The 24,310-nt window shown below is 59.6% G+C and overlaps 2 protein-coding genes across 7 annotated transcripts in view; one reads left to right on the plus strand and one right to left on the minus strand.

Annotated features, from left to right (window-relative positions):
* The window catches only part of KCNAB2 (potassium voltage-gated channel subfamily A regulatory beta subunit 2), a 97,045-nt gene extending 86,101 nt beyond the window's left edge, over nt 1-10,944 (plus strand). For all 5 annotated transcript variants that reach the window (XM_057556931.1, XM_057556939.1, XM_007166209.2 and 2 more), the window contains 6 exons: nt 2,154-2,239; nt 4,003-4,123; nt 4,397-4,491; nt 5,432-5,552; nt 5,893-5,981; nt 8,016-10,944. In XM_057556931.1, the coding sequence (XP_057412914.1) occupies nt 2,154-2,239; nt 4,003-4,123; nt 4,397-4,491; nt 5,432-5,552; nt 5,893-5,981; nt 8,016-8,105 (602 nt within the window). In that variant the 3' untranslated portion in view covers nt 8,106-10,944. The remainder of the gene's footprint in view (nt 1-2,153; nt 2,240-4,002; nt 4,124-4,396; nt 4,492-5,431; nt 5,553-5,892; nt 5,982-8,015) is intronic.
* Nucleotides 10,945-11,453: 509 nt separating this feature from the next.
* CHD5 (chromodomain helicase DNA binding protein 5) overlaps nt 11,454-24,310 on the minus strand; it is a 66,706-nt gene continuing 53,849 nt past the window's right edge. The window contains exons 34-42 of one of the 2 annotated variants that reach the window (XM_057526417.1): nt 22,201-22,290; nt 21,432-21,569; nt 21,053-21,161; nt 19,288-19,420; nt 18,667-18,862; nt 17,033-17,196; nt 16,804-16,918; nt 16,645-16,698; nt 11,454-15,028 (exon numbers count right to left, since the gene is read on the minus strand). In XM_057526417.1, coding sequence (XP_057382400.1) covers nt 16,691-16,698; nt 16,804-16,918; nt 17,033-17,196; nt 18,667-18,862; nt 19,288-19,420; nt 21,053-21,161; nt 21,432-21,569; nt 22,201-22,290 — 953 coding nt within the window. In that variant the 3' untranslated portion in view covers nt 11,454-15,028; nt 16,645-16,690. The remainder of the gene's footprint in view (nt 15,029-16,644; nt 16,699-16,803; nt 16,919-17,032; nt 17,197-18,666; nt 18,863-19,287; nt 19,421-21,052; nt 21,162-21,431; nt 21,570-22,200; nt 22,291-24,310) is intronic. The other variant, XM_057526425.1, reaches the window with a different exon arrangement.

The raw sequence follows: 24,310 nt of genomic DNA on the forward strand, positions 1-24,310 counted from the left end.
AAAGGACCCTGGGACCCCACCCCACCCACGAAGGGCAGGCCTTGGTATCCCTGGGAACTGAGCTGTGGTCCACAATGAAAGGGCTCCTGCCTGCCAACTGGCACTGCCACCTGACCCCTCCCATGTATTATTTGAGACGCAGCAGGAGATGCCATGGGTTTTGGCAGCAGCTGGAAGGATTTGGTCCTCCTGCTTCTGTTCAACAGCATTAAATATTGAGGTGGACAGCTGTCCCTAATTGTCCCTGTTTCTGGTGTCACTGACACCAGGCTTGGGCAGAAGCACAAGGGCCATGCTCCTGCGCATGGGCTGCACGCCCAGCCTGCCACTGCCCAGGACCCCTTCCCTCTCAGGCCAGCGACAGGCTTGCACAGGGTCCCTGGCCCCCAGGCTCCTGCTGGACTCCCCTCTCTGCATGGAAGGGGCGTTAGGAGAGAGCTGTGCTCAAAGAAGCCAGGCTAGCGAACGGGGGTGCCCTCTGCTTCCCTCTCTCTGGCATGTGGGCCTGAGCCTGGGCTGAAAAGAATCGGCCGGTCACACTGCATGGTCACAGGTCCCCCCAAGAGTGTTTCTAAAGAACCCAAGAAGGACGGCCGGGCTGGGAGCCCAGACTCAGGGTTCGGATGTGGGCAGGTTCCTTCCTGGGACCCTCAACCTTCACATCGAATAGTGTTGGCCGTTAAAGTGGTGGCCCGCTGAGAGCCCGAGGGGGGCGCTTCCCTGCCAGACCCCCTCCCTGGGATGCGCGGGGAAGAGCCGAGTCCCTGACCTTGGAAGGAAGGAGAGGACAGGGCTTGGCCTACAGGCGTGGAAACCAAGGTGTGATTTGTTCAGAGGTCCTCGGCAAGCCCACGGAGACCACCACCCCAGAAGCCCCAGCTACCTTAGCTTTCTACTGAAAGAGGGGACCTCGGCCAAAGGGGCACTCAGGGACCCAGGATGGATGGGAAGGGACACCCCAAAACAGAGGTGCCGCTCTCTGCCAGAGAAGGTTCCGGTGGTCCTGGGACATTCCAAGGTGGAGCTCTCGGAACTGACCTGCATTCTCCTTCCTTCCATCCTTCCTTCCACCCCCACCATCTTCAGGGACCTCAGCTGCCCCATGTCAGTGGCCACTTCGGGAGAGATGGGGATTTTCAAGGGGTATTTGTTTTTAGAAACACCTGTACTTCAACTGAACTTCCGAGGCTGCCTTGGGCAGTCGAACTTGCAAGCACTGTATGGGACCTGAGAGAAATCTGACGGGGTAGCCCGTCATCCCGCAAAGCTAAGAGCCATTTAAAATTTTAAAATTTGAGGTCAAGTTCAATTTTAAAAACCACGATATCCCCCCGGGGCCGAAACAGCCTCGGGGGCAACTCTAACTGGCAGATTTTTATTTCTCAAAAAACTTTTTTGAGTCCAAGGAAGACTCTAGCACAGTGTAGATGGGGAGAGGGTCCCTTGCTGGATACTGGGCTGGTTTGAAAGTCGGGGTGTGGTCCACAGGGGCTTTCCATGTCTACTGCTGGCTCTTCTGGACTCGAGGGGAGCTCCGCTCTGCAGCCCCCAACCCCTGGGACCACCCAGGGCCCCACACCCTGCCCTTCTCCCAACAGATGTTATTATTACCTCTCCATTCGATTCTCCAGATTCCAGTGAGAGTCTGGAGTAGCCCCAAGTGGGAGACTAGAAATGGGCAGAAATTATGTTACTTCCTCTTGCCATCTGTCAATCTGATCGTAACCTTAATCCGTTTATCTGGTTCTTCCTGAGCGATCAGGGTCCCCCATTCTTCCCCAGACTAGAGAACGCCCCCCATTCTAGAGTCACATTCTTTGACCTCACCTTTCCTTCATCCCTCTAATCTGCCGTCGAAACGTCTCAATCCATCCACAACCCATTCTTCAAAGATTCCATAAGACCTCTAACTATTTGGGGACATTGTTTTCAAGACCAGCTTCTTGGACAGCGGCTCACTTTTTTCTGTGGTCCCAGAAAACCCAGGCCGCCCCCAACTCCGGAGCCGGGAAGTACACTGCTTGCAAGCCGTCCCGGCAGCACCCTCCCCCTCCTCCCGGCGCCCACCTGTATTTGCAGAATGTCCCCAGGCCAGGCCCCGCGCCCCCGGCCGCCCCCCCCCCCACCTGTGGTTTCCCCTTCTCTCGTGACAGAGACGGTGCGCGCCATGACCCACGTCATTAACCAGGGGATGGCCATGTACTGGGGTACATCGCGCTGGAGCTCCATGGAGATCATGGTACGGTGGCCTCTCGGTGCGTGCGTGTCCCCCAGCTGGGCTCCCGGCCCCAGCTCCGTGGGTGAGGACCCCGGGGCTCTGGCAGGTTCAGTGCCGTCGGCCCCTAATGCACAGATAACTGGGTACTACGGGGAGGGACACTATGGTGACATGTGGCAGCGATGTCCGCAGGCCTTGCAGACAGGGGTCTGGGCTTGCATCCCAGCACTGCGTGGCCCGGGACAGACGGCTTCACCTCTCTGAGCCTCAGTTTCCCCACCTGTAGAACAAGACTGCAAGGACAACCTACCCCGTCACGAGGCTGTTGTGAGAATTAGCTGAGAGAACAGGTGTGAGGCTCTTAGCGGGGGTCCTGGGGCTCAGCCAGTGCTCAGCAGTGGTGACAGTGCCAGCCACCGTGCTGAGCTCTTGGGATGTTCCAGGTGCCGTTAGATTTGAGGGCTCTGTGTGGACTGACTCCCATTTAATCCTCACAACGCCCTAGGAGGTAAGTGCTACTGTTATCCTGTTTTTCAGATGTGGACACTGAGGCACAGAGAGGTTAAGTAACACACCCAAGGTCACACAGCCCATGCCAAGATGGATGCTCAGGCCGTGCAGCTCAGAGCCTGGGCTTCCATCTCATAATCCATGATGTTTCCCCTTCACCTGCACTTTCAGGAAGGCATCTCCTTCCTTGTCATTTCCCTCCATGGAAGCCATCAGTAGCTGAGGGTGACAGATGTTTCATAATATTTCTGGGGTATCCCAGAAGGGTCGGCAGGGTGGCTTCTCAGAGGCAGGCAGCTGGTTGGTGGGGGGAGGGCAGAGGCCTGGGGACTGCGTCTTCGCAGGACTAGCTCTCAGGCTGGCCCCCTCACCCCTGCCTCCAGGCTTCCTCCCAACCTCAGCCCTTCCCATGCCCCACCCACCAGAATTTCCCACGTCCTGGCATCCCTGCTAGGGGGTTTCTCCTCTTGTGAGCCCCAGATTTCTGGTTCATCCAAAAAAAAAAAAAAAAGATTAAGCAGGATTTTCATTTCAAGTTACAGACAACTTTAGAAGCCCATGGTATCAATCGGCCTTTGGAGTTTGCAGCATTAGTGATCATTTGGCATTTTTCTGAAGCTGCCTGGACCCAGCACAGAGCTCACTGAGGTGTTAGGATCTCATCCCCACTTTACAGATGTGAAAGCTGAGTCTCAAGCTAAAGGGGAAAGGGCCTCTCGGGCTGGTAGACGGGCTTCCCCAGGAGCTCACACTCATCCAGTCTGCAGAGTGGAGGCCTTGACCTCCAAGTCCCATAGATGGGCTGATGCCGGCCACTCTCCCCTCCTGACCTAGTGTTTTCTGCCCCTGCTATGATCCTGGGTCCAGGCCCTACAGTAACAATCATGATAAAACCAGTAACAGGCAGGCACTGTCCTGAGGGCTGCCAGCACTGTTGGCTCATTTGACCCTCATGACAAATGAGGAAACTGAGGCACAGGGGGTGAGCCCCTTACCCAAGGACACCCGACCAGTAAGTGCCAGAACCCAAGCCTCACTACTGAGCTGTGCTTTCCCCCCAAATCCCTTCAGCCTTGGGGTCCCACAACCCACTCACTTTTCTCCACTCGTGGAGGGGGGCCTAACAGGCTGCCAGGAAAGTTGAGAGGAGAGGGGAGGGGCAGGCGGGCCAGCCGTTCCTGGGGATGCCTTTGTGTCTTCTCCCTGCTGCCCCGGAGGCCCCCCAGAACCGCTGACAGGCAGGGACCCTCCATGCGCCTCTTTGCTTTTCCCAGGAGGCCTACTCCGTTGCCCGGCAGTTCAACTTGATCCCGCCCATCTGCGAGCAGGCCGAGTACCACATGTTCCAGCGCGAAAAGGTGGAGGTGCAGCTTCCCGAGCTCTTCCACAAGATAGGTGGGCTCCCCTGTTCGGCCCCGCCCTTGCACCGCCCCTCCCGGCCCCGCCCCACCCCGCCCCACCCTCTCTCTCGCTCCGCCCCCTCCCCAGCCCAGCCCCAGCCCCACCCCCAGTCCTCCTACCCATCTCCCCACCCCACCCTAGCCCCTCCCTCTTCCTCGCTCCGCCTCCTCCCCAGCCCTGCCCCAACCCCATCCCAGATCCCCTCGCCCCGCCCCTCGCCCCTCCTCGGGACCCTGGGTTTGACCTCGTCCGGCTTTCCTCTGCCAGGAGTGGGCGCCATGACCTGGTCCCCTCTGGCCTGCGGCATCGTGTCCGGAAAGTACGACAGTGGCATCCCGCCCTACTCGAGAGCCTCCTTGAAGGTGAAGAAGCGGCCGGGCTCGGGGAGGGGACAGGCAGGGCGGGCATTTTGGAGGGGTGGGGCCTTTGGGCAGACATGTTGGTGCTGGGCGGGGCTTCCCTGGGCCACTGTTTGCAGGACGGTTCGGAGCGTGGGAACTTGGAGCCCCAGCTGGCCTGACCCCATGTCTAGAAAAGCTGCCCACCTGTGGGACATCCCCCAGGTGAAGAAGCCCCTCACTCCCCCGCCCTCCTGCCCTCCCCCCAGGTTCAGCCCTCACAACCTGCGCTGGATCCGCGTGTGCCCCCTGGGATGCCTCCTCCCCCTGTAGACACCCCGCACACTCTCTCTGGCCCATTCCTAAGACTTCTGGGCTGAGGGCCGCGGGGTTTCTTCAGTGTCACTCAGAGATGACCCCCGGGACAAGTCCCCCCCGGCCCACATACAGGCACGCGCGCGCACACACACACACACACACCTCGAAGTGGGGACTCAGGAGGGTCTCCAGGCTGCAGGGGTTGGGGGACAAGGAGCGGGGGGAGAAAGGCCTGCCCAGGCCAGGGCAGAGCCAATACTGGAGACCCCAGCCCCAGATTCAAGAGCAGGATGGCCTGCCCCACCCACTCCTGCCCAACCCCCAGCAAGCCTCCCAGGGGGCTCCCTGACTTCGCTGTGGCCACACCTCCTGGGCCACCCAGCCTCCCAGGAGGAGGGAAGGTCAGCTTGTCCACCTCCTTGTCCAGGCTCAGGGGCCTGGCCTCAGCTCCCCGACAGCCCACAGGCTTCAGATGCAACGGTTCCCATCCTTGCAACTGCCCAGGTCTGGACCACAGCAGGACATGGTTAGGCCGGGGCCGGGGGTTGCTGCCGTGCCCCAAATCATCATTTTGTGCCATGCACACAGAGGTCCAGGTGACCTGCCCTCACCTGTGGGCTGTTCTGTGCCTCCACCCCACAACCAGGGCTACCAGTGGCTGAAGGACAAGATCCTGAGTGAGGAGGGCCGGCGCCAGCAGGCCAAGCTGAAGGAGCTGCAGGCCATCGCGGAGCGCCTGGGCTGCACCCTCCCCCAGCTGGCCATAGGTAAGAGGCTGGGGAGCAGGGTGGAGACCCGTGTCCCAGGGAGATGTCGGGAGTCCCCGAGTGCTTGCGCCACACCCCCTCCACCAGCCAGCTGTGGGTAACGGGCTCCCACATTCATGGGGAGAGGATGGGGGGGTCCCTGAGCACTTGGGCCATCTCTCCACTGGCGGCAGTTGGTGCCAGGGTCCCCCCAGCACTGCTGAGCCCCTGGTTTGCCAGGCCTTTCCTGGGCACCCTCAGCCCCATGCCCAGGAGGCTGGCCTAGGCAGGGTCAGGGCAGAACCAGAGAGGGCCCTGCCTTGGATGGGCCTCCCTCACCTCTGGTCTTGCTGCCCCCCAGCCTGGTGCCTGAGGAACGAGGGGGTCAGCTCCGTGCTCCTGGGCGCTTCCAGCGCAGACCAGCTGATGGAGAATATTGGAGCAATACAGGTGAGTGGGGGTCGCCAGCCTTGCAGGCGCTGGGCAGAGCTCAGGGTCTCAGCCAGTCATCTGTCCAGCACGTACTTATTGAGCACCTACTACATACCGGACACTGTTCAAGGCACCTGGGCTACAGCGGTGAACCACCAAAAAGCCTTGCTCTCGAAGAGCTGGCTTTCTAGCTGGAACAGACGGAAAACACTAAATGTGAGAAATAAGATTATAATATGTGTCGGAGGGTGATAAGGAATCTGGAAAAAGAAACCTAGAGCAAGGTCGGGGGTGTCCAGCAGGGGCGGGGAGGGGGGGAGCCATGGACCCAGGTTGAAAGGGGCTGTAGGGTAGCCTTGTTGACAAAGTGACTTGTGAGCAAAGGCTTGAAGGATGAGGAGTGGGCAGTGCAAATACTCAGGGGAAGAACGCTCCAGGCTGATGCAAAGGTGCAGGGTGGGCACGAGCCCAGGACAGCAATGAGGCCAGAGGGCCTGGAGCAGAGGGGCAGGGGCGGGAGATGAGCTCGGCGTGGGGGCAGACCCATGGGCCACTGCACGCCCTCTAAGGACTTTGGCAATGGTCCAGTGAGATGGGAGCAGAGGAGGGGCAGGGTCCAACTTAGATTTTAAAAGGCTCCCTCTCGCTCTTTGGCTGCTGAGTGGAGGAAAGAGTTTGGGGAGCAGAAGGGAAGCAGGGAGATTGCTGGGAAGTGATGACGGTGTTGGGGCAAGGGATGGCCGTGGTGCAGATGGACAGCTGGTTGGATCATCTGGATGTTCTGGAAGATGGACCGACAGGACTGGCTGACAGACTGGATGTGAGGGTGCGGGATAGCAGGTCAGACAGCCCCTGGGGTTTGTCACCTGGAAGGGGGATGTTGCTGTTGGCTGAGGTCAAGAGGGCTGGAAAAAGCAATTTGGGGGTGTGGATTATCAGGTGTTCTGGTCCTGGAATCTGCATTTTATGCCGTCACTGTCCTTCCATTTGAGGGGCAGAGCTTAGACCAAGGCAGGTTCCCTCTGCCGCAAACCTTCTGGAATACAGAAGCAGCATGGCCCCCATCTGCTTCATGAGCCTCATGCAATGAGAGCAGGACAGTCTGGGGCCAGTGGGCAGCTGGAAGAATGTCCCCCTGTTACAGAACTCAGGTTCAGCTGCTCGTCACTCAAGAATCCCAATACTGAGACTTCCCTGGAGGTCCAGTGGTTGGGACTCTGCCCTTCCACTGCAGGGGGCACTGGCTCTATCCCTGGTTGGGGAAGTAAGATCCCACAAGCTGCACGGCGCGGCCAAAAAAAAGAAAAATCCAATACTGAGACAAGTGTTGGGTAAAAGGAAAGGTAGCTTTATTGAGGAAGCTGGCGATCCTGGGAGAAGGTGGACTCATGTCCCAAAGATCCAATTTCCCCATGTCGATCAGGGGGCAAGAGCTTTTCAAGGGGAGTTTCAGGAGTGCTTTGGGGGTGGAGGGAGGAGGCTATGTACAGAGCAGCACAGTTAGCTCTGACGGTCATCTTGAAATTGGTTGTGTGGTCATCTGAGCAGGGCCACCTGATTGTTTTAAGTACAGTTAATCTTCAACTCCAGGGTCAGTTTGTTCCCATTTCCCTGAGGCCAGTTCTTGGAATTGTGCAGGATGGAGCAGCTTATTTCATGGCTACAGTCTGGTCATCATGCAGTTACTTTTTATACCTGGTGGGGGTTTCAGTAGCTGGAAAACAGCTCAAAGGACATGGCTCAGAATATGACCTATAGCCCTTGAGGAGGGACTAAAAGTCCTTGACTTTGTTTAATGGCTAAACTACTATTATTTTGTCCCGTTTGACTGCTTTTCTTTGCTTTTGCATTTTCTCATTTCTCTGATTAAATTTATTCTTGGGCTAAAGTTCTTCTACAGACAAGAGGCGGGCATAGGACGTTGTGGGGTGGAGGGGCAGAGCTGTGCTCCAGGAAGGCCTCATAGGGCCCTGCTCCGTTATACCCCACCTCACCTGCAGGCCAGGCCAGTCTTGGTGGTGGATTCTGAATAACTCCCATCTTTGCACACAGGTCCTTCCAAAACTGTCGTCTTCCATTATCCACGAGATCGATAGCATTTTGGGCAATAAACCCTACAGCAAAAAGGACTACAGATCCTAAGAAGCCCCCGGCCGTTTGCCTGGACGGTTTCCGTTTCCCTCCTAGCCTCTCTGTCGCTCGCTTAAGCTATTTTGAAGCCAAGTCAAGAGTGTGGTTTGCTTCAAAAACAAAACAACGCACCAAGATGTCACCGGGAAAAGATCTCAGAAGTCGCTGCCACACACCACCCGCTGCTTCGCAGGACCGATGTCGGGTTCGTGTCGGGGAGTCGGCATTGATTCGAAGGCACTCGTGCGGTCCCACCCAAGCCTGCCGTCTCTGCTCCTCCTCCAAGAAACCACCACGTTTTCGCCCAGCCACGGCCTGTCTCAGAGACTCAAGTCCCGGCCAGGCCGAGACCAGCTGGGACCTGGGGGCAGGCAGAGCTGGCCTCTCCTCTGCCGAGAACCCCACCCGGTGTTGGGGAAGGGATGAGGAGACCAGGTCTGCCTCTTCCTGTGGCCCCTCAGCGGGGCCCTGGTCGGGGCAGGCCTCCCTCTGGGGTCTCCCTCATTCCCCCTCTTGCCAAGGGCTCCAGGTACTTTCCTCGGGCCTGACCTCGGATTCTTCCCCCAGCCCCTTCTCCCAACCACCCGCCCCAGTGTGTCTCCGAGGGGCCTTCCGAGCTGCCCCTTGACCCCCCCCAACCTTGCTGGCAGGGGCAGGGATCCAGGGGGATTCGCCCTGCAGTTTGGGACCCACAGAAAGTTGGGGGGCTCTGATTTCAAGCTCCTCGCCCTGCCGGCTTCCTCCCCGCAAACAATTGATGAGCCCCAGTGCCTGGGCTCCAGTCCAGGTCCCTCCAGGGCCCCACCTGCCCTCCCTCCCTGCCAGGCACCCCGTCCTCCGCCCCTCTGTCTTCGCCCCAGAAGGCCCCGAGGTCATATGTGCTCAGCTGGACTGGGGCTGCTGACCACACACCAGCTAGCCAGCCTCTGCCGTGCCCGGGGGTGGTGGCCTTGGGGTCTGCAGAGAGAACGTGCTGGGACCCTTTCAACGAGGGAGAGTCCCTGGGGTTTTCTGTGCTGCATGCCTGGGGCCTGGGGGACAGCCAGCAGCAGATCCCGTGGTCCAGGAAAAGACCCTGGGAGCCTGTCTGTGGAGCAGTGTCCCTTGCGAGGCCTCAGACCAGGTGGGGTGAGATGCTCTGTCTTGGGTGCTCAGAGCTTGTTACCAGGGCAGCAGTGCCACCCCCAGGACACCTCCACACAGCCCACGAAGACGGAGGGATGGCTGGGGTTGGTCATTCCTTTCCACACCAGCCGCCTCCCCCGCAAGCCTGGAACAGACTGGGGACAGGGAGGGAGGGCGGGGCATTCACAAGTGTCAGCCCCTTTGCAGCCGGGCCTGGGGCTGCAGGGATGGACGCGGGGAGGGGGGCCGGCCGCCAGGAGGCGCAGCCCCCAAAGTCCTGAGCGGCACCCAGCCTTTGCTGGCCGTGGTGGGTGGGAGTTGGGGGCCAGGCTCTGCAGACGCCCCAGCCCAGTGGATACGGGCCCTCGTGCCCCTGGGCAGACACAGCCCATCCCGCTTTGCCCTTCAGAGAGGTCCCTCCCTGCCATTATTCTCAGAGGGGCTGCCGTCCAGTCTTGGCTGAGCCGAGGCCTGGGAAATTGGCTTTAAGAAAGCCACAGAAGTGGGGTGGGGGGGAACCTTCCTCCCTCCACTCCTGACCTTTGTGCTGACCCTGGAGTCTAGAACCTTCTCTGTCTTTGTAGACTGGGCCCCTGGGGGTCCTCTTCACCAAGTCCCCTGCACGCTTCAGCCTGTGGGTGTGGGGAGGGGACAAGCCTGTCCCAGCAGAATCCCCAGCCACTCCCCACCATCACACGGTGGGGGTCTGGCTCTGAGGACAGGACACTGCAGTGGGGCGGCTTCCATCCCAGGCCCATCCAGGCGGGGACCAAGTGTTCTGGGCCGGGCAGTCCCAGCAGCCAGCTGTGCTCAGGGGCCAGGTTACCGGCCGCTCGTTGGCGAGATGACTGGGCCCCCCTCCACACTGCTGTTACCCTGCCCACCCACTGCTGGAAGAGGGACCAGGGCGAGCAATCGGGCCGAGGTCAGGACTGCCACCCCCCCACCCCATGAGCCACACCTGGGAAGGCCGAGCCCGCTGGCTGCATGTTTCCCAGACGGAGGGAGACAAGGGCCCGCAGGGTTGAGCTCTACCAAGGCCTAAATGCCCAGCGCAAAGACCCAAGCAGCCTCCCGGCCCTGGGGCACCATCCACGGCCTGGTTCTGTATCCCCCCCTGCAAGTGGGTGTGGAGGGATGGCGCCCCGCTTCCTGAGGGAGGGTCCCCCGACTTGGGGGGTGCCGGAGCGGGGCCCAAGGGCGGTCCGAGCCTGGAAACAGAAGAGCTGGACAGAGGCAGGCCCTGGTGGGACAGCCTGGGCCCCGCCCGGCATGGGTTTCAGACCAGCCAGCCGCAGCCCACCTGCTTGAGGGGAAGCCCGCCAAGGGCCCCAGCTGCCAGCCAGCCTCTCACCCTCCCCTTGAAGCAGAGTTTGCCCCCAGGGGTCCACCTGGCAGTGCCCCACACGGGAAGAAGGCCCGGCGTGGGTCAGGGCAGGACCAGTCTTCCTTGCTAACGACACACACAGCCCCCAGCATTTTTCATCCTGAATCTACGGCAAATTCGAGGTCCCGAGGACGAGAGGGGGGCTTGCTCTGTCTTCTGTTCTCTCAAGTCATGTAAATAATGTGCTATTTTTCTCTCCCTCCCTTTATTTTAATGACTGTGGCCCCTCAGCTCACTGCATCCCCTACACAGGCGGAGATGCCGTATGCGTCACACTTCCAAATGACACTCCGTGGAGACACAGCGCCGTATTTATGGAATGACGAAATAAAACCCAAGCCCGTCAGGGTCTGCTCCTCGCCTCTGCGGGGTCCTCGGGGTCAGGGCTGGGCCAAGGGCAGTGGGAGGGGGAGGAGGCTGCCCCCTGCAGAGGCCAGCAGCCTGGGGCCGAGCAGAGGTTGGGAGAAAGGGGCCCTGGGGGAGAGGCCAAGATTGGTGACCGAGACCCCCTTCTCTCCCAAGTGATTCAAGGATGGAAGTTGGTGGGAGGCTGCTGGACGCCCCTGAGGACAGAGAGGTCAGGGTCCAGGGAGGCCTGTGGGCTGCCTCTGGGGGCTCAGTGTTCCTCTGAGCAATGCTGTTTCAGGGGGCAGGTGGGAGGGGCGGGCACCACCCCTGAACACCCCTTTTTGGGGCACCCCCTTCCCAGCGAGCCTTTCAGCCTCATGGGGCCGTGTCTCCTCAGGTGGGAGGTGGCTTTAGATGACACCCCATCCCCCTCACATCCTTCCCCGGCCACCCCCATCCTAGATCAGTGAGAAGCTAGGAAAACACTCTTTGATCCAATCCTTTCCCAAAGGATTTATTAAAACACAGAAAACCAAGACATACACAGAGTATAAAGTAAAGGGAACGGGGTCGGTTACAGTCTTTGTCGAGCGTCCTACACATCCTCCCGAGGACCGGACAGGTGACTACACACAGGGGCTCAGCCTCCAGCCCCGGCTCCCCGGCTGGGACCGTCCCGACTCGCCCCAGCACCCCGGCCCCTTCGCCAGCTGGGGGCTCTACCAGGCAAGGGGCCGGCCCCTCTCCGCTGGGCCAGATGCCGGCCTGGGTGCGAGCGTCTGCTCCCTCATCCTCCCACGCACCGATGCACGGGCAGGGGGGTGGGGAGACCGATGCATGGGCAGGGGGGTGGGCCCCTCCCCTCAACCCCAGGCACAGAGGAGCCATAGGAGGCTCAGGCTCCCAGCTCAATATCAGGGGTTCAGGACACACACACACCCAACAGGCCCTTTCTGGGTTATCGCACCTAAAAAAATACTTTGTTTAAAAAAAATCTGAAAACTAAGAAGAAAATCCCAAAACACAAGCCAATGACTTTGGGCTGATGCACCACGACTGTAAACTTCCAGAAATATAAAACGGGGCGGGAGCCAGCTTCCTCGACAGAGATAGTGGTCGGCACAGGACAGCTGCAGGTATGGAGGGGGGGACCCTGGACCGTGGCCAGGCCAAGACCTCAGCCCCCGCCTCCCAGACAAGCTCCTTCCTGCCACCCCACTCTGGGCACGCTCCGGAGGTCCCCAAGCCTACCCTCTACACGATCCCCTCAGGCCCTCAGCATCCCTGGGACCCAACGCCTGGCAGCAAGGGCTACAGGTGTCCCTGGGGCAAGACTCGGCCAGCCCCTGACCTGGGCCAGGGAGTCCCCAGAGGACCCTGGGAAGGGACGCCCAACAAGCAGGAGGGCAGGTGGCTGCACGAGTCATGGTACCAGCAGAACAGGACCATGGTACCATGGTGGTACCATGGTCATCACTTGCAGAAAACAAAGGAGCTTCTGAAGGCGGCTTGCAGGGAGGGCCTCCTTGCACAGGGGGTCTCAGGATGTGCTTCCGTGGTGGGTATGTGCAAGGGGACCCCCGGACACAGTCCAGCCCAAACTCCCCTGGTCACCCAGGAGCCCAGCCAGCTACGCCTTCCGAGACTGTGGCCCCAAGATGGTTCAACAGAAAGCCTACTTGGCACTGGTCTAAATAATAAGGTGGCTGGAAACAAAAATGCGGGCTGGCACTTCCGGCTTCCGCTTGCACCTGACGACTCTCCTTCTGCCCGCGGGAAAAACCAAACCCAGCCTGAAGATGCTGAAGATGGCCAACACTCCCTCCCCACCACTACAACTTTCGGCAGGAGATAACTTGATAAACCAAGAAGAAAACATTCTTAAGATCCTTTTTCTTCTCTAAAACCAGTCAGCCAGAAACCCCCTCCCCAGCTGTCCGCAGCCCCCCTCCCAGGCCTCCCAGGTGCTGGTCTTGGGGAGCTGAGCCCTTCCTGGACCAGGCAGTGCCGAGGGCCAGGCCGTCCGTGGGTGCCTGGCTCTGGCTGGTAGAGGAAAAGGGCGGAGGCCTGGGAAGGAGCAGAAACAGAAGGGCAGAGGGAAGCTGGCTGGGGAGCAAGGGCTGGCAGGGGAAGGACCAGCTGCCCTTGGCGTGAGGCAGCGGGGACAACACAGACCCCCATCCTCTACCACGTGCCCCCTGACCTGACATTCAGGACCCATCCACTGTGTTCCCCACCAGGCCAGCCAGTCTGGCAGGCTGACTGCCTGCTTGAGAGAGCAGAGTCACAGGGCCCTGTGTCGGGGGCTCCTGGCGGTCACGCTGCCCGTGGCCTGAGCCGGAACCTCTGCAGGGGGGCACAGGTCGGAGGACCACGCATGTACGTACATGGCACTGGACAAACCATAGGGGACAGGAATGACCCCACCCTTCCGGGAGGCGGGGTCAGCGGCTGTCACGTGTGTCCTGGACACCTGTGCGCCCCCCCAACTCCTCCCACCCGCAGTGCCAGGGTTGGCCAGCCTGGAGATGGCAGGGGCCTTGGGGGTCCAGCCCTCTAGGGGTTCAGGGAGAGCTGGCCGATGGCCCTGTGTCCCCAAGACACCCCCAAATCCTGGCCCCAGTCCTGGCCAGGGAGCAGAACAGAACCCCCTGGTGCCTCCACCCCCAGACCCAGCTTGTCTCTCAGACAGGATTCTGCACCCAGGGCTCCACGCCAGGAAGGCCCCTCCCTGCTCAAGGCTCGGAATTCCCTTCCAGGCTGGGCCACAGGGAACCTGAGACACAGACAGGCCCAGGCCCTGGCCCGTTCCTCCCTTCCTCCAAACTGGGGCCACCACAGCGTACCACCGGCTGGGTGAGGGAGGATCAGGATTCCAGTGGGGCGTTACTGGCAGGAAGCAAGGCAGGAAGCTGGGGATGCACCAGCTGGGAAGACTGCAGAGGCTACTGGGCCCAGTCTCCTGCCTCCAAGCTTTCCCCAGGCCTTCCGAGAACACAGCGAGGGCAGTCGTGGCCCACCCCAGATGGCAAGTGCCCAGATCAAGGCCTCTCCGGGGACAAGAGGAGAGGGAGGGATAAGCCCGGGCTCCAGCGTGTGGCCTGGCTTCTCCACATCTGCGGCCAGATCGCACGGGGAGTGTGCACCTGGAGGTGGGGGTGACGGGCCCCCCAGGGCACAGGGCAGGACCAGGGGCTCCTGGGCCCCTCTCAGCGCTGCTGTGACTCTCCCCACTGGAACGCTAGCCACACCCCGGCAGGGGGAGGGCACGCCCCTTCCCACGGAGGCCTGAGAGGAAGCCTCCGGCAGCCCCCAGGCCAACACCTGCAGGCCCTGCCCTCTCCTTCCCTCCGGGGAACAAGTGACCTGCCACACAGGGCAGGGGCCACAGACCCTCCGCTGGTGACGACCGAGTCCAGGGCCTGTGAGACAGGCTGGGCCAGGGACAGACACCTGTCCCACGGAGACAGCACATACTTGGTGGTCTCCAGCCTTGCAGGAAGCGGCCTGGCCTGACCTGGGCATCAGCCAGGTCTCTACCCTTAGGCCGGCCAGTTCCCCAGTCCTGACCCACCCAGCACCGGGGGGCCTCACGGGCAAGGGGCTGGAGCACGGTGCAGGCGGGATGGGGGGATGGGGGCAGACTGAGGGCGCCCACGGCGGGCACCTCATCCTCCTCAGCCGGGCCGAGTCCTCTGGGCTCCCAGCAGCTTCCCTTCAGGTCCGGAACCCGTCGGCAGAGAGACGTACGTGCTGCAAGTCAGACTGCCCCACGCGTCACTCGACGTTTATCAAGACAAACTTGTTCAAGTCTTCAACAGGAAAGTGCAAAAGACGTACAAAGAAATGAAATCTCTTCTAGGAAGTCGTCCTGGCAGAGGTGGCCGAGGGGTGCGTCCCGGGTGGTGTGGGGAGCACTTGGGTTAGGAGCAGGTGGCACTTCTGGGCTCAGGTGGCCTTGTCCCCATGAGGTGGCATTTCTCGCTTTCCCTTTCTGTCCTCGGGTGGCGTGGCTCTAGAAAGGCGGCAGCTTTTCTCTCCTGCGGGGGTCGGGCAGGGGGCCCGGCAGGCGCGGCTGCAAGAGGCAGATCACGGGTCACACAGCTGGGCGCTCGGGTCCCCGCGGGGGTGGCACCCAACACCCTAGACCACCCACTACGACCTGTCATGGCCAACTGACACCAGGGGGTCCCCTAGCCTAGACCTCCCAGCCTCGGGCCACGGCCACACCCGGGGCGTGGAGGAGGCGGGGACCCCAAGGAGCAGCCTGTCTGGAACCGCCCCACCCCCGAGCCTCCGCGCCGAAGCAGAGGTTCTGATGGGACACACAGCTTAGCGGGGGCTGTCAGCGGGGCGGAGGAGGCCACAGGAGACTGGTGGTTTCTCAGGACTCAAACCCTCTCCCAGCCGGTAACACTGAGCCGCCCACACGCTGGGCCACCCTCCTGGTCCTCTCCCAGCCGGTAACACAGCCGCCCACACGCTGGGCCACCCTCCTGGTCCCCTCCCAGCCGGTAACACTGAGCCGCCCACACGCTGGGCCACCCTCCTGGTCCCCTCCCAGCTGGTAACACAGCCGCACACACGCTGGGCCACCCTCCTGGTCCCCTCCCAGCCGGTAACACAGCTGCACACACGCTGGGCCACCCTCCTGGTCCCCTCCCAGCCGGTAACACTGAGCCGCCCACACGCTGGGCCACCCTCCTGGTCCCCTCCCAGCCGGTAACACTGAGCCGCCCACACGCTGGGCCACCCTCCTGGTCCCCTCCCAGCCGGTAACACTGAGCCGCCCACACGCTGGGCCACCCTCCTGGTCCTCTCTCAGCTGGTAACACAGCCGCACACACGCTGGGCCACCCTCCTGGTCCTCTCTCAGCTGGTAACACAGCCGCACACACGCTGGGCCACCCTCCTGGTCCTCTCCCAGCCGGTAACACAGCCACACACACGCTGGGCCACCCTCCTGGTCCTCTCCCAGCCGGTAACACAGCCACACACACGCTGGGCCACCCTCCTGGTCCTCTCCCAGCCGGTAACACTGAGCCGCACACACGCTGGGCCACCCTCCTGGTCCTCTCCCAGCTGGTAGCACAGCCGCACACACGCTGGGCCACCCTCCTGGTCCTCTCCCAGCCGGTAACACTGAGCCGCACACACGCTGGGCCACCCTCCTGGTCCTCTCCCAGCCGGTAACAATGAGCCGCACACACGCTGGGCCACCCTCCTGGTCCTCTCCCAGCCGGTAACACTGAGCCGCCCACATGCTGGGCCACCCTCCTGGTCCTGGGCAGGGGTTGGGGGGAGGTGACGTCCCAGGGCGTCCACCACCCAGCAGGAAAGCGCAGGCAGAACGGTGGAGTCAGGGTTCCAGGCTGGGGGCAATGGTCCCTGACTCACTGCCGGGGTCACGCACGCACACCAACACACCGGCGCACAGAAACACGCGTGTACGCAGGGGAGCACACCCACGTGCACCTGCCCTGCCGTGTGCTGCCCCCCAGCCTCCCGGGGAAGCGTCTGGAAGCCTAGGAAGACACACCGGCCCCAAGACGGTCCCCGAGCGTGGAGGGGCGAGGCCCCCGGGCCCCAGGGCCGTGAAGAAGCACAGGGACCAGGGCCCGTACTGGCCTGGCCTGACTCGCCAAGCCAAGGAGGGACAAGGGACAGCGCAGCACCCACGAGCGGCCTCACCTCCACTGGAAACGAGCCCGGCAGCAGAGGGAAATCTCGGGGACGGCTAGATATCTGCGGCAAAGAGAGGAGAGCTCGGCTTGCCTGGGGCGGCGGGGGGCCGGCTGGGGCCCCGCGGGCGCCCCTGCCCATGCCGCCCGGAAGCAGACGGGCACCTACCGGTCACATAGGGCCCCAGGGGCATCTGGTTGTAGTTGACAATCCCTCCCGGTCCAGGGCCCCGGAAGTTGGGCCCAAAGTTGTTGCTGTACATCTGGGAAGAGCCGAAAGCGCCCTGGAGGCAAGGACTCAGGTTTAAAGGTCCAAGTCCCGCGCCAGCCCGAGCCCCCACCCAGGGCGCCCAGGACGTGCGTGGGGGGCTGGGGCCGGGGCGCAGGCCGGGCCTGACCTGCTGGATGGTGGGGTCCCCGGCTCGGTTGGTCAGGCGGCTCAGGATGCTGCGCTCTGACATCTGGAGACGGGCGGCCACCGGGGGGATGCGGGACAGCATGGAGGGCAGGCGCGTCACATCCGCCTTCATGTCGCTCAGCAGCTCCTCCAGCTGGTTCAGGACTGGGGAGGGAAGGGGAGGCGCGGGCGCGCGGCACCCAGGCGGGCACTTAGCTACCAGGCTGTGTCGCTGTGTTACTGCACCCGCGCAGCAGACGCCAGGGGGCGCCCTTCACCCGGCCCTCCCAGCCAGCCAAGCAGAGCCCCGCCGGCTGCTGGACAAGAGCCCAGTTTTCCCAGCAGCTTCTCCCGGGCCGAGGGCTGCAGAGATGACAGCCAGGAACCCCGACCCAACGCTGGGCTTCCCCCCGGGCCCTCAGCCAGCCTCCTGGCTCCCGGGGAGGCCTGCAGCACTGGCCACCGTGGGGGACAGGGTCCGCGCCCAACGCAGAGCAGCCTCAGGAAACTTCTCCCAGGCAGCGGGGGCCGCAGAGTCCAGGGACCCTCACGTGAGCTTGGCTCACCCCGTCCCCCTAACCAGCCTGGGAACTTCCTCAGGATTTGGAGCACGAGGGTCAAGGATGTGAATCCCGGGAGACCTTGGGCAGCTACTTCACCTCCCCGAGCACCGACTTTAAAATGGGATGAGAAACCTCACCACTTAAAGATATTACAAGGATTAAAGAGAGAACGTAGTTAAAGCACATTGTCATAAGTTGGGAGACTGGGACTGACACATACACACAACTACATATAAAATAGATAACTAACAAGGACCTACTGTACAGCACGGGGAACTCTACTCTATACTCTGTAATGACCTGTATGGAAAAAGGATCTAAAAGAGAGTGGACATATGTATATGGATAACTGATTCGCTTTGCTGTACACCTGAAACTAACACAACATTGTAAACCTACTCCAATAAAAAAATTTTTTTTTAATTTTAAAAAGGTCCTCTCCTCTTTCACTAAAAAAAAAATTAAATAAAAAAATAGGGGCTTCCCTGGTGGCGCAGTGGTTGAGAATCTGCCTGCCAATGCAGGGGACACGGGTTCGAGCCCTGGTCTGGGAGGATCCCACATGCCACGGAGCAACTGGGCCCGTGAGCCACAATTACTGAGCCTGCGCGTCTGGAGCCTGTGCTCCGCAACAAGAGAGGCCGCGATGGTGAGAGGCCCGCGCACCGCAATGAAGAGTGGTCCCCACTTGCCGCAACTAGAGAAAGCCCTCGCACAGAAACGAAGACTCAACACAGTCATCAATAAATAAATAAATAAATAAAAGAACGTGAATTTCTAAAAAAAAAAATAAAATAAAACAAAACATGTTGTCAAGGCTCGATAAACGAGCTGTACAATTTAATAGTCTTCTATGTCACCTACCTGCCGCCCAGGGCCTGCACGGCGCTGACCTTCCGAAAAAGGCTAGAAAAGCAAGGGCCTCGCTTTCCCCACAGCTAAGAGCGGAGGCTGGATGACAGCCTGTCCCACCTGATGTCCTGTCCCCAGCCCCACGCCCACACCTGTGGCTACGGAGCCGCTGGGCAGGAGCAAGGCGAGTGGGCCCCCTCCAGGGAGCGGGCTCGCTCACCCTTGTGCAGGACGGCATTGGCAGGCTTGTTCCCGGCGAGGGACTCCTTGGAGAGGTGCTGGTGGCTCTCGGCAAGGCACTCCACCTCGGCCAGGCGGGCATTGAGGGCCATGGCGGGGTGGTTGGGGTCCTGGGTCATGTTGAGGTACGCGGCCCTCCGGAGTTGCTCCTCGATGACCAGCGCCTGCTCCAGCAGCTGAGGGGGCGGGGGGAGGGGAGGGACTGAGCGCTAGCCTGGCCCCCCTCCGCCAGCACCCACCCCCGCAGGCCAAGGCTCTGGCGGAAAGCAGGCAAGGAGGACACACACCCTCACCCGGCTGTCCACCCTCTGGGCTACCCCTTAGAGACCGCCCCAAGCTGAGTTCTCTGCACCCATCACCCAGGGCAGGGACACTCGCCCAGGGGGGCCTGGCCCAGAGCAAGGACCCAGCACCTATTCATTGATTGACTAAATGACTCCCTTTCCTGGACAGTCTGGCCCGCATCCAGATATACAGGGTGGGGGGTTGCTGCTCGCTCATTTCTTTGCCCCAGACCTTCATGTAACTTGCCCCAGACCTTCATGTAACCTTCCCTCTTGCAGCAGCCCGCCCCCAGCCTCTGGCCCTGCCAAGGACTGACCTTGAACCTGCGGGCCAGGAACTTGTTCTTCATCTCCAGGTAGTTGCCCTTGTGGATCTCGGACTTGAAGGGCTCGTTGAGGATCATGTATCTCGGGTCGTTCTGGATGTCCTGCCAACGGGCATAGCCGTGCCTGGGTGGGGCACCGTTAAGGGCAAACCTGGCCATGGGGTGGTGGGCGGGAGACCAGCCCGGGGTTCGGCGCCCTGGCTTTGTGCTCTCCAGATAGTCATTAACTTTGGCTGCAAGATGAGCACGTGGACAAGGGTGACTTGACAATCAGTGGACACCGACAGGGGCCCCCAGGAGCCCAGACACAGCACCGAGGCTTCATCAGATAAACTCCTTCATCCCCAACACCCAGAGGATGGAAACATCCGAGTCCTAACCCCCAGCACCTGTGGCTGTGACCCTATTTGGAAATAGGCTATTTCCAGGTGTAATCAGATTAAGAAGGGGTCATCCTGGGAGAGAGTGGGCACTAATCCAGTGACTGATGTCCTTGTAAGAGGAGGAAATTTGGACACAGAGAGACACCCAGGTAAGAAGGCCATGTGAGTGACAACAGAGGCAGAGACTGGAATGGTGCAGCTAGCTGTAAGCCAAGGGACACCAAGGACTGACAGCCTCCACCAGGAGCTGGGGACAGGCAAGGAAGGGGCCTCCGCTAGAGCCTTCAGAGGGAACAAAGAAAAACAACACAGTTTTCTTGCCCAAAGTCCCACAGTTAGTGAGGGGCAGAGTCAGGATTCGAACCCAGGCAGGCTGGCTCCAAGCATCTTAACCTCCACGACTGGGTCCACAGGCCAAATCCGGCCCACAGCCTGTTTTTGTAAATAAAGTTTTATTGGAACATGGCCACACTTGTTGGTTAACGTATTGTGGCTACTTCAGCTACCATGGCAGACTGGAGGAGTCCTCTGCAAAGCCTGAAATATCCACTCCCTGGTCCCTCCCAGGAAAGGTCTACCGACCCCTGATCTACAACTTTCCAACTCTTGTTATAATAACCAGCCCCACTCCAGGCCGTCATGAAGGCCGGCTGTGCTGGGTGGCTCCCCCCGGGTAGCAGTGTGGCCCTCTCCTTGTCTCTGGGAGGTCTGTACTCAATGTCGCCTTCTCTGACCTTCCCACATTACAGGCAACTCCCACCCACAAAGCTCCCTTTGCCCATCCTCCCTTTATCATGTTCCTTGAACCCCACACTTTGCTAATTTATGCTGTTCACCATCTACCCCCAGTAGGATGTGAGCTCCGGGTAGACAGAGATTTGGGGCTGTTTTGTTCATGGCTGCATCCTCCGTGCCTGGCACATGACAGGTGATCAGTAAAGATGGAATTGAAGAATGAATGAATGAATGAAAGCCTTCCTAAATGGTGAAGCACCCTTCAGGTGTCATCAGCGGGAGGAGGTGAGGTCTGTATCAGGTAGGAATTAGGAGCATTGGTTGTGGAGTCAGATGGAAGGGCTGTGTGTCCCTGAGCAAGTCACTTGGCCTCTCTGAGCAACGTGTCTCCTCCTCTGTGTAACAGGGATCGTAGTAGTGACCCTTTGGGAAGGCTGCTATGAGGATGGAGTATTGAGTATAAAGGGACAAGCTACCGTTACGATCACGGTCACTGTCATCGTCACCAGGAAAGGGTCCCTGGCACCTGGTTAGGAGCACCAGCCCCTGACTCCTCACCCTACAAGCCCCACACCCCTTCCTGAGGTCCACAGAGGAACAGACCAGAGTCCTGCCCAGCCCGGCTTAGCCAAGGATACGTCACGATGCCCGCCAGCAGCCAGTAGTCGTGGCGCCGGTGCCAGATGTCGTAGATTTTCCCCGAGGACACAGCAGCACGTTCCTCGTTCTGCCACAGTGTGTGTAGCTCTGGGAAGCCAGCCAAGGGGAGCAGAATGAGGTGCCCCCCAGCCTCCACAGAGGTGGGCCTAGGAAAGCCTCTCCCTCACTACCTACCATCTCCTCACCCCGAGAGGTTCAGTGTTCCAGTGTTACTAGGAAATGTCATACCGCGGATTTTTGTCAACCATTCACACATTAGTATAATAATAACCATCTGCCCAGACTCCTGGGACCCACCATCAGGAAGCCTGTGACACAAACAGGCACTGCTCTCTGCCCACGGCCCCACCCCAGTACCTGTGAAGCCCCCGTCTGCAATGTTGAACATGAACTTGAACTTCCCGATCTTGTCCTCCCTCTTCCCCTCCTCATCTTCCTCTTTGTCACCATTTTGCTGTGTTTCAATGGGCTCCTTCTCCTCGGCTTTGGTGTCATCTGTGGGAGGACAGACCCACCTTCATCTATCCATCCCAAAGGCACTGCCCAGGGGCCTCTTTCCCCCAAGCACTGGGGACCCAAAGGCAAGCGGGAATCACATCTCCCCACCCGCAAGGGGCTCACTGCCCAAAGGGATTTGAAAGAGACAAGCCAGCAGCCCCCTCTCTCCATCCTGAGCAGGGAGGGCTGCTCCAAGCCTGAGTGTCCCTCCACCAAGTCAGGACCACCTGGGAACAGGGGGGATGTGGGGGACTGTGAAAATGCAGCTTATGTTGAAGGAGGGCAGTGCCGCCTTGGGGCTCTGATCTGGGGACGACCGTTCCAGAACATTCCAGCACTTAGAAGGACACAGGCTGCCAGCTGAACCCCAAATGCTCTAGGCCAAACTCTATGACCAGCTCTCCTTCCCCCTAGTGGTGGCCGGGGCCACAGGAGGGGTCAGGAGAGAGGAGGTGGAGGGTCTGTCCCCTGAGGGGCTGGCGAGTCCAGGCTCCCACCCAGCAGCTCTGATCAGGGCCTGGGGCCAAGGGGACGGTACCCAGGAGGCTGCAAGAGGACCAAGAGGCTCCAGATGGTTCCCTCAAGAGACCAAGGGACACAGGACAGAGCACATGCAAGAGCCCCAAACCTGGCCTGAAATCACTGCCATCGCCTCTGCTGTGAATCAAGCTCAGCTCCAACTTGTCCAGAATCTTCTCCTTCTCAGCAAGCACTTCTTCTGCAAGACAAAGTGTGTTCACAGAGTGGGGAGGGGTCCGGAAGGGCAGAGGAGACTCCAGGCTGGTGGCTTCCCAACAGTGCTTTAGCCGTGCACGGAATCCTCTCCATCATCTTACTCAGAAGCCCAACAGGTACCATCAGGGAGGGTCCTCTGGGGAGGCAGGGTGGGGGCGGGACCTCACCCCACCCACCCATCCCAGCAGCACCCTCCCCCCAAACTGAGTCAAGGCACAGTCTCCAAACCCTCCCTACCACAATGATAACCAGAGGACTCAAAGTTCTGGCAACATGTCAGGGATTCGTTAACACAAAACCCCTCTTACAGACACCCAGAAATGTCAGGCAATATCTATCACGTTAAAAAAACACACGGGTGGGGCTTCCCCAGTGGCGCAGTGGTTAAGAATCTGCCTGCCAATGCAGCGGACACGGGTTCGATCCCTGGTCCGGGAGGATCCCACATGCCGCGGAGCAACTGGGCCCGCGAGCCACAACTACTGAAACCTGCGCGCCTAGAGCCCGTGCTCCGCAACAAGAGAAGCCACGACGATGAGAAGCCCGCGTATCGCAACGAGGAGTGGCCCCCGCTCGCCACAACTAGAGAAAGCCTGTGCACAGCAACGAAGACCCAACACAGCCAAAAATAAAAACAAACAAAAAAATAAATAAATAAAAATTAAAAATAAAAAAATAAAAAAAACAAAACACACGGGTGCGCTCACAAGAAGACAGGCAAATTGCCAGGTGCCGTAAATGAATGGAAACTCAAAGCTCGAGAAGCGTACGCTGGGGGCCTGGGCAGAGCGTGACTGGACACCAGGAAGAGGTCTGGGGGGCTCCAGCTGTGTCTCAACACCAGACAGGAAGGGTGAGGCCGCAAGCCCCAGAGATGCAGAGAACTGGAAGTAAACCAGTGAACCAACACCCTCCAACTGCTGTGCTCTCTGCAAAAGAGGGAAAGTTCCATCCGCCAGCTCATGGCCAAGCTGAGGAAGCCTGGCTCCCACATGGAATCTAGGGGGCAGAAAGCCCCCAGTGAGGGTCCAAACCCAACACAAAGGCATGCAGGCTGTGGAATCTGAATTGTGTCATAAAGACTGGTCCCAGACCAGCCAAGTCACTAGTGAGACCACTAGGCCCTGGGCTTCACGGAAATAGAAGGGGAGACATTTCCTGCTACCCAGGAATAACATGGGTTCTCATGGATAAAACAATCTCTGATGAAGATGCACCCAAATGAAACTCAGAAAACAATACCCACAGCCAGACAGAGAGAAAAAAAAGGAAGAGAATCCGTAAGAAAAGACAAATCAAAAAAAAAAAGGAAGTAGAAAAAGCCAGATAAAACTTCTAGAAATGAAATACATAATCACTAACATTTTAGACATCTCCTTGTAGATTTCTAAGACATCCTCACGACTTCCTGGCCCTGGAGAACAAGCCTTGTACATAGTCGTCAGGACTGTGAATGTGATGGATTCTACTCCCCTGAGAAGGTCATGCAATGAGGCACAGGTGATCTTAAAAGAGGGAGATTATCCAGGTGGGCCTAACCTCATCACACCAGCCCTTTAAAAGCAGAGTTTTCTCTGAATGGTCACAGAAAAGGACGTCAGAGATCTGAAGCCTGAGGGGGACTGGTGCACCATTGCTGGTTTGAAGATGGAGTGAGCCCCGTGGCAAGCAACGTGGGCAGCTTCTAGGTGCTAAGAATGGCCCCCCAGCTGAGAGCCAGCAAAGGAGGCCTCAGTCCTCCAACCCCAAGGAGCTGAAGTCGGCCAACAGCAAGAATGAGCTTGGAAGCAGATTTTCCCCCAAGCCTTCAGATGAGAACTCGGCTCAGCCAATGCCTTGACTTCAGTCTTGCAAGTCCCTTGTCAGGGAACCCCGCCACACCACCCCAGACTTCTGACCTATGCAACTGTGAGCTAATACACGGGTGTTGCTTCATGCTGCTAAATTTGTAATCATTTGTTTTGCAACCACAGAAAATAATACAAATGAATAGCTGTATAAAA

This window comes from Balaenoptera acutorostrata, chromosome 1 (genome assembly GCF_949987535.1).
Source record: "Balaenoptera acutorostrata chromosome 1, mBalAcu1.1, whole genome shotgun sequence".
In the NCBI taxonomy this organism is placed as follows: domain Eukaryota; kingdom Metazoa; phylum Chordata; class Mammalia; order Artiodactyla; family Balaenopteridae; genus Balaenoptera; species Balaenoptera acutorostrata.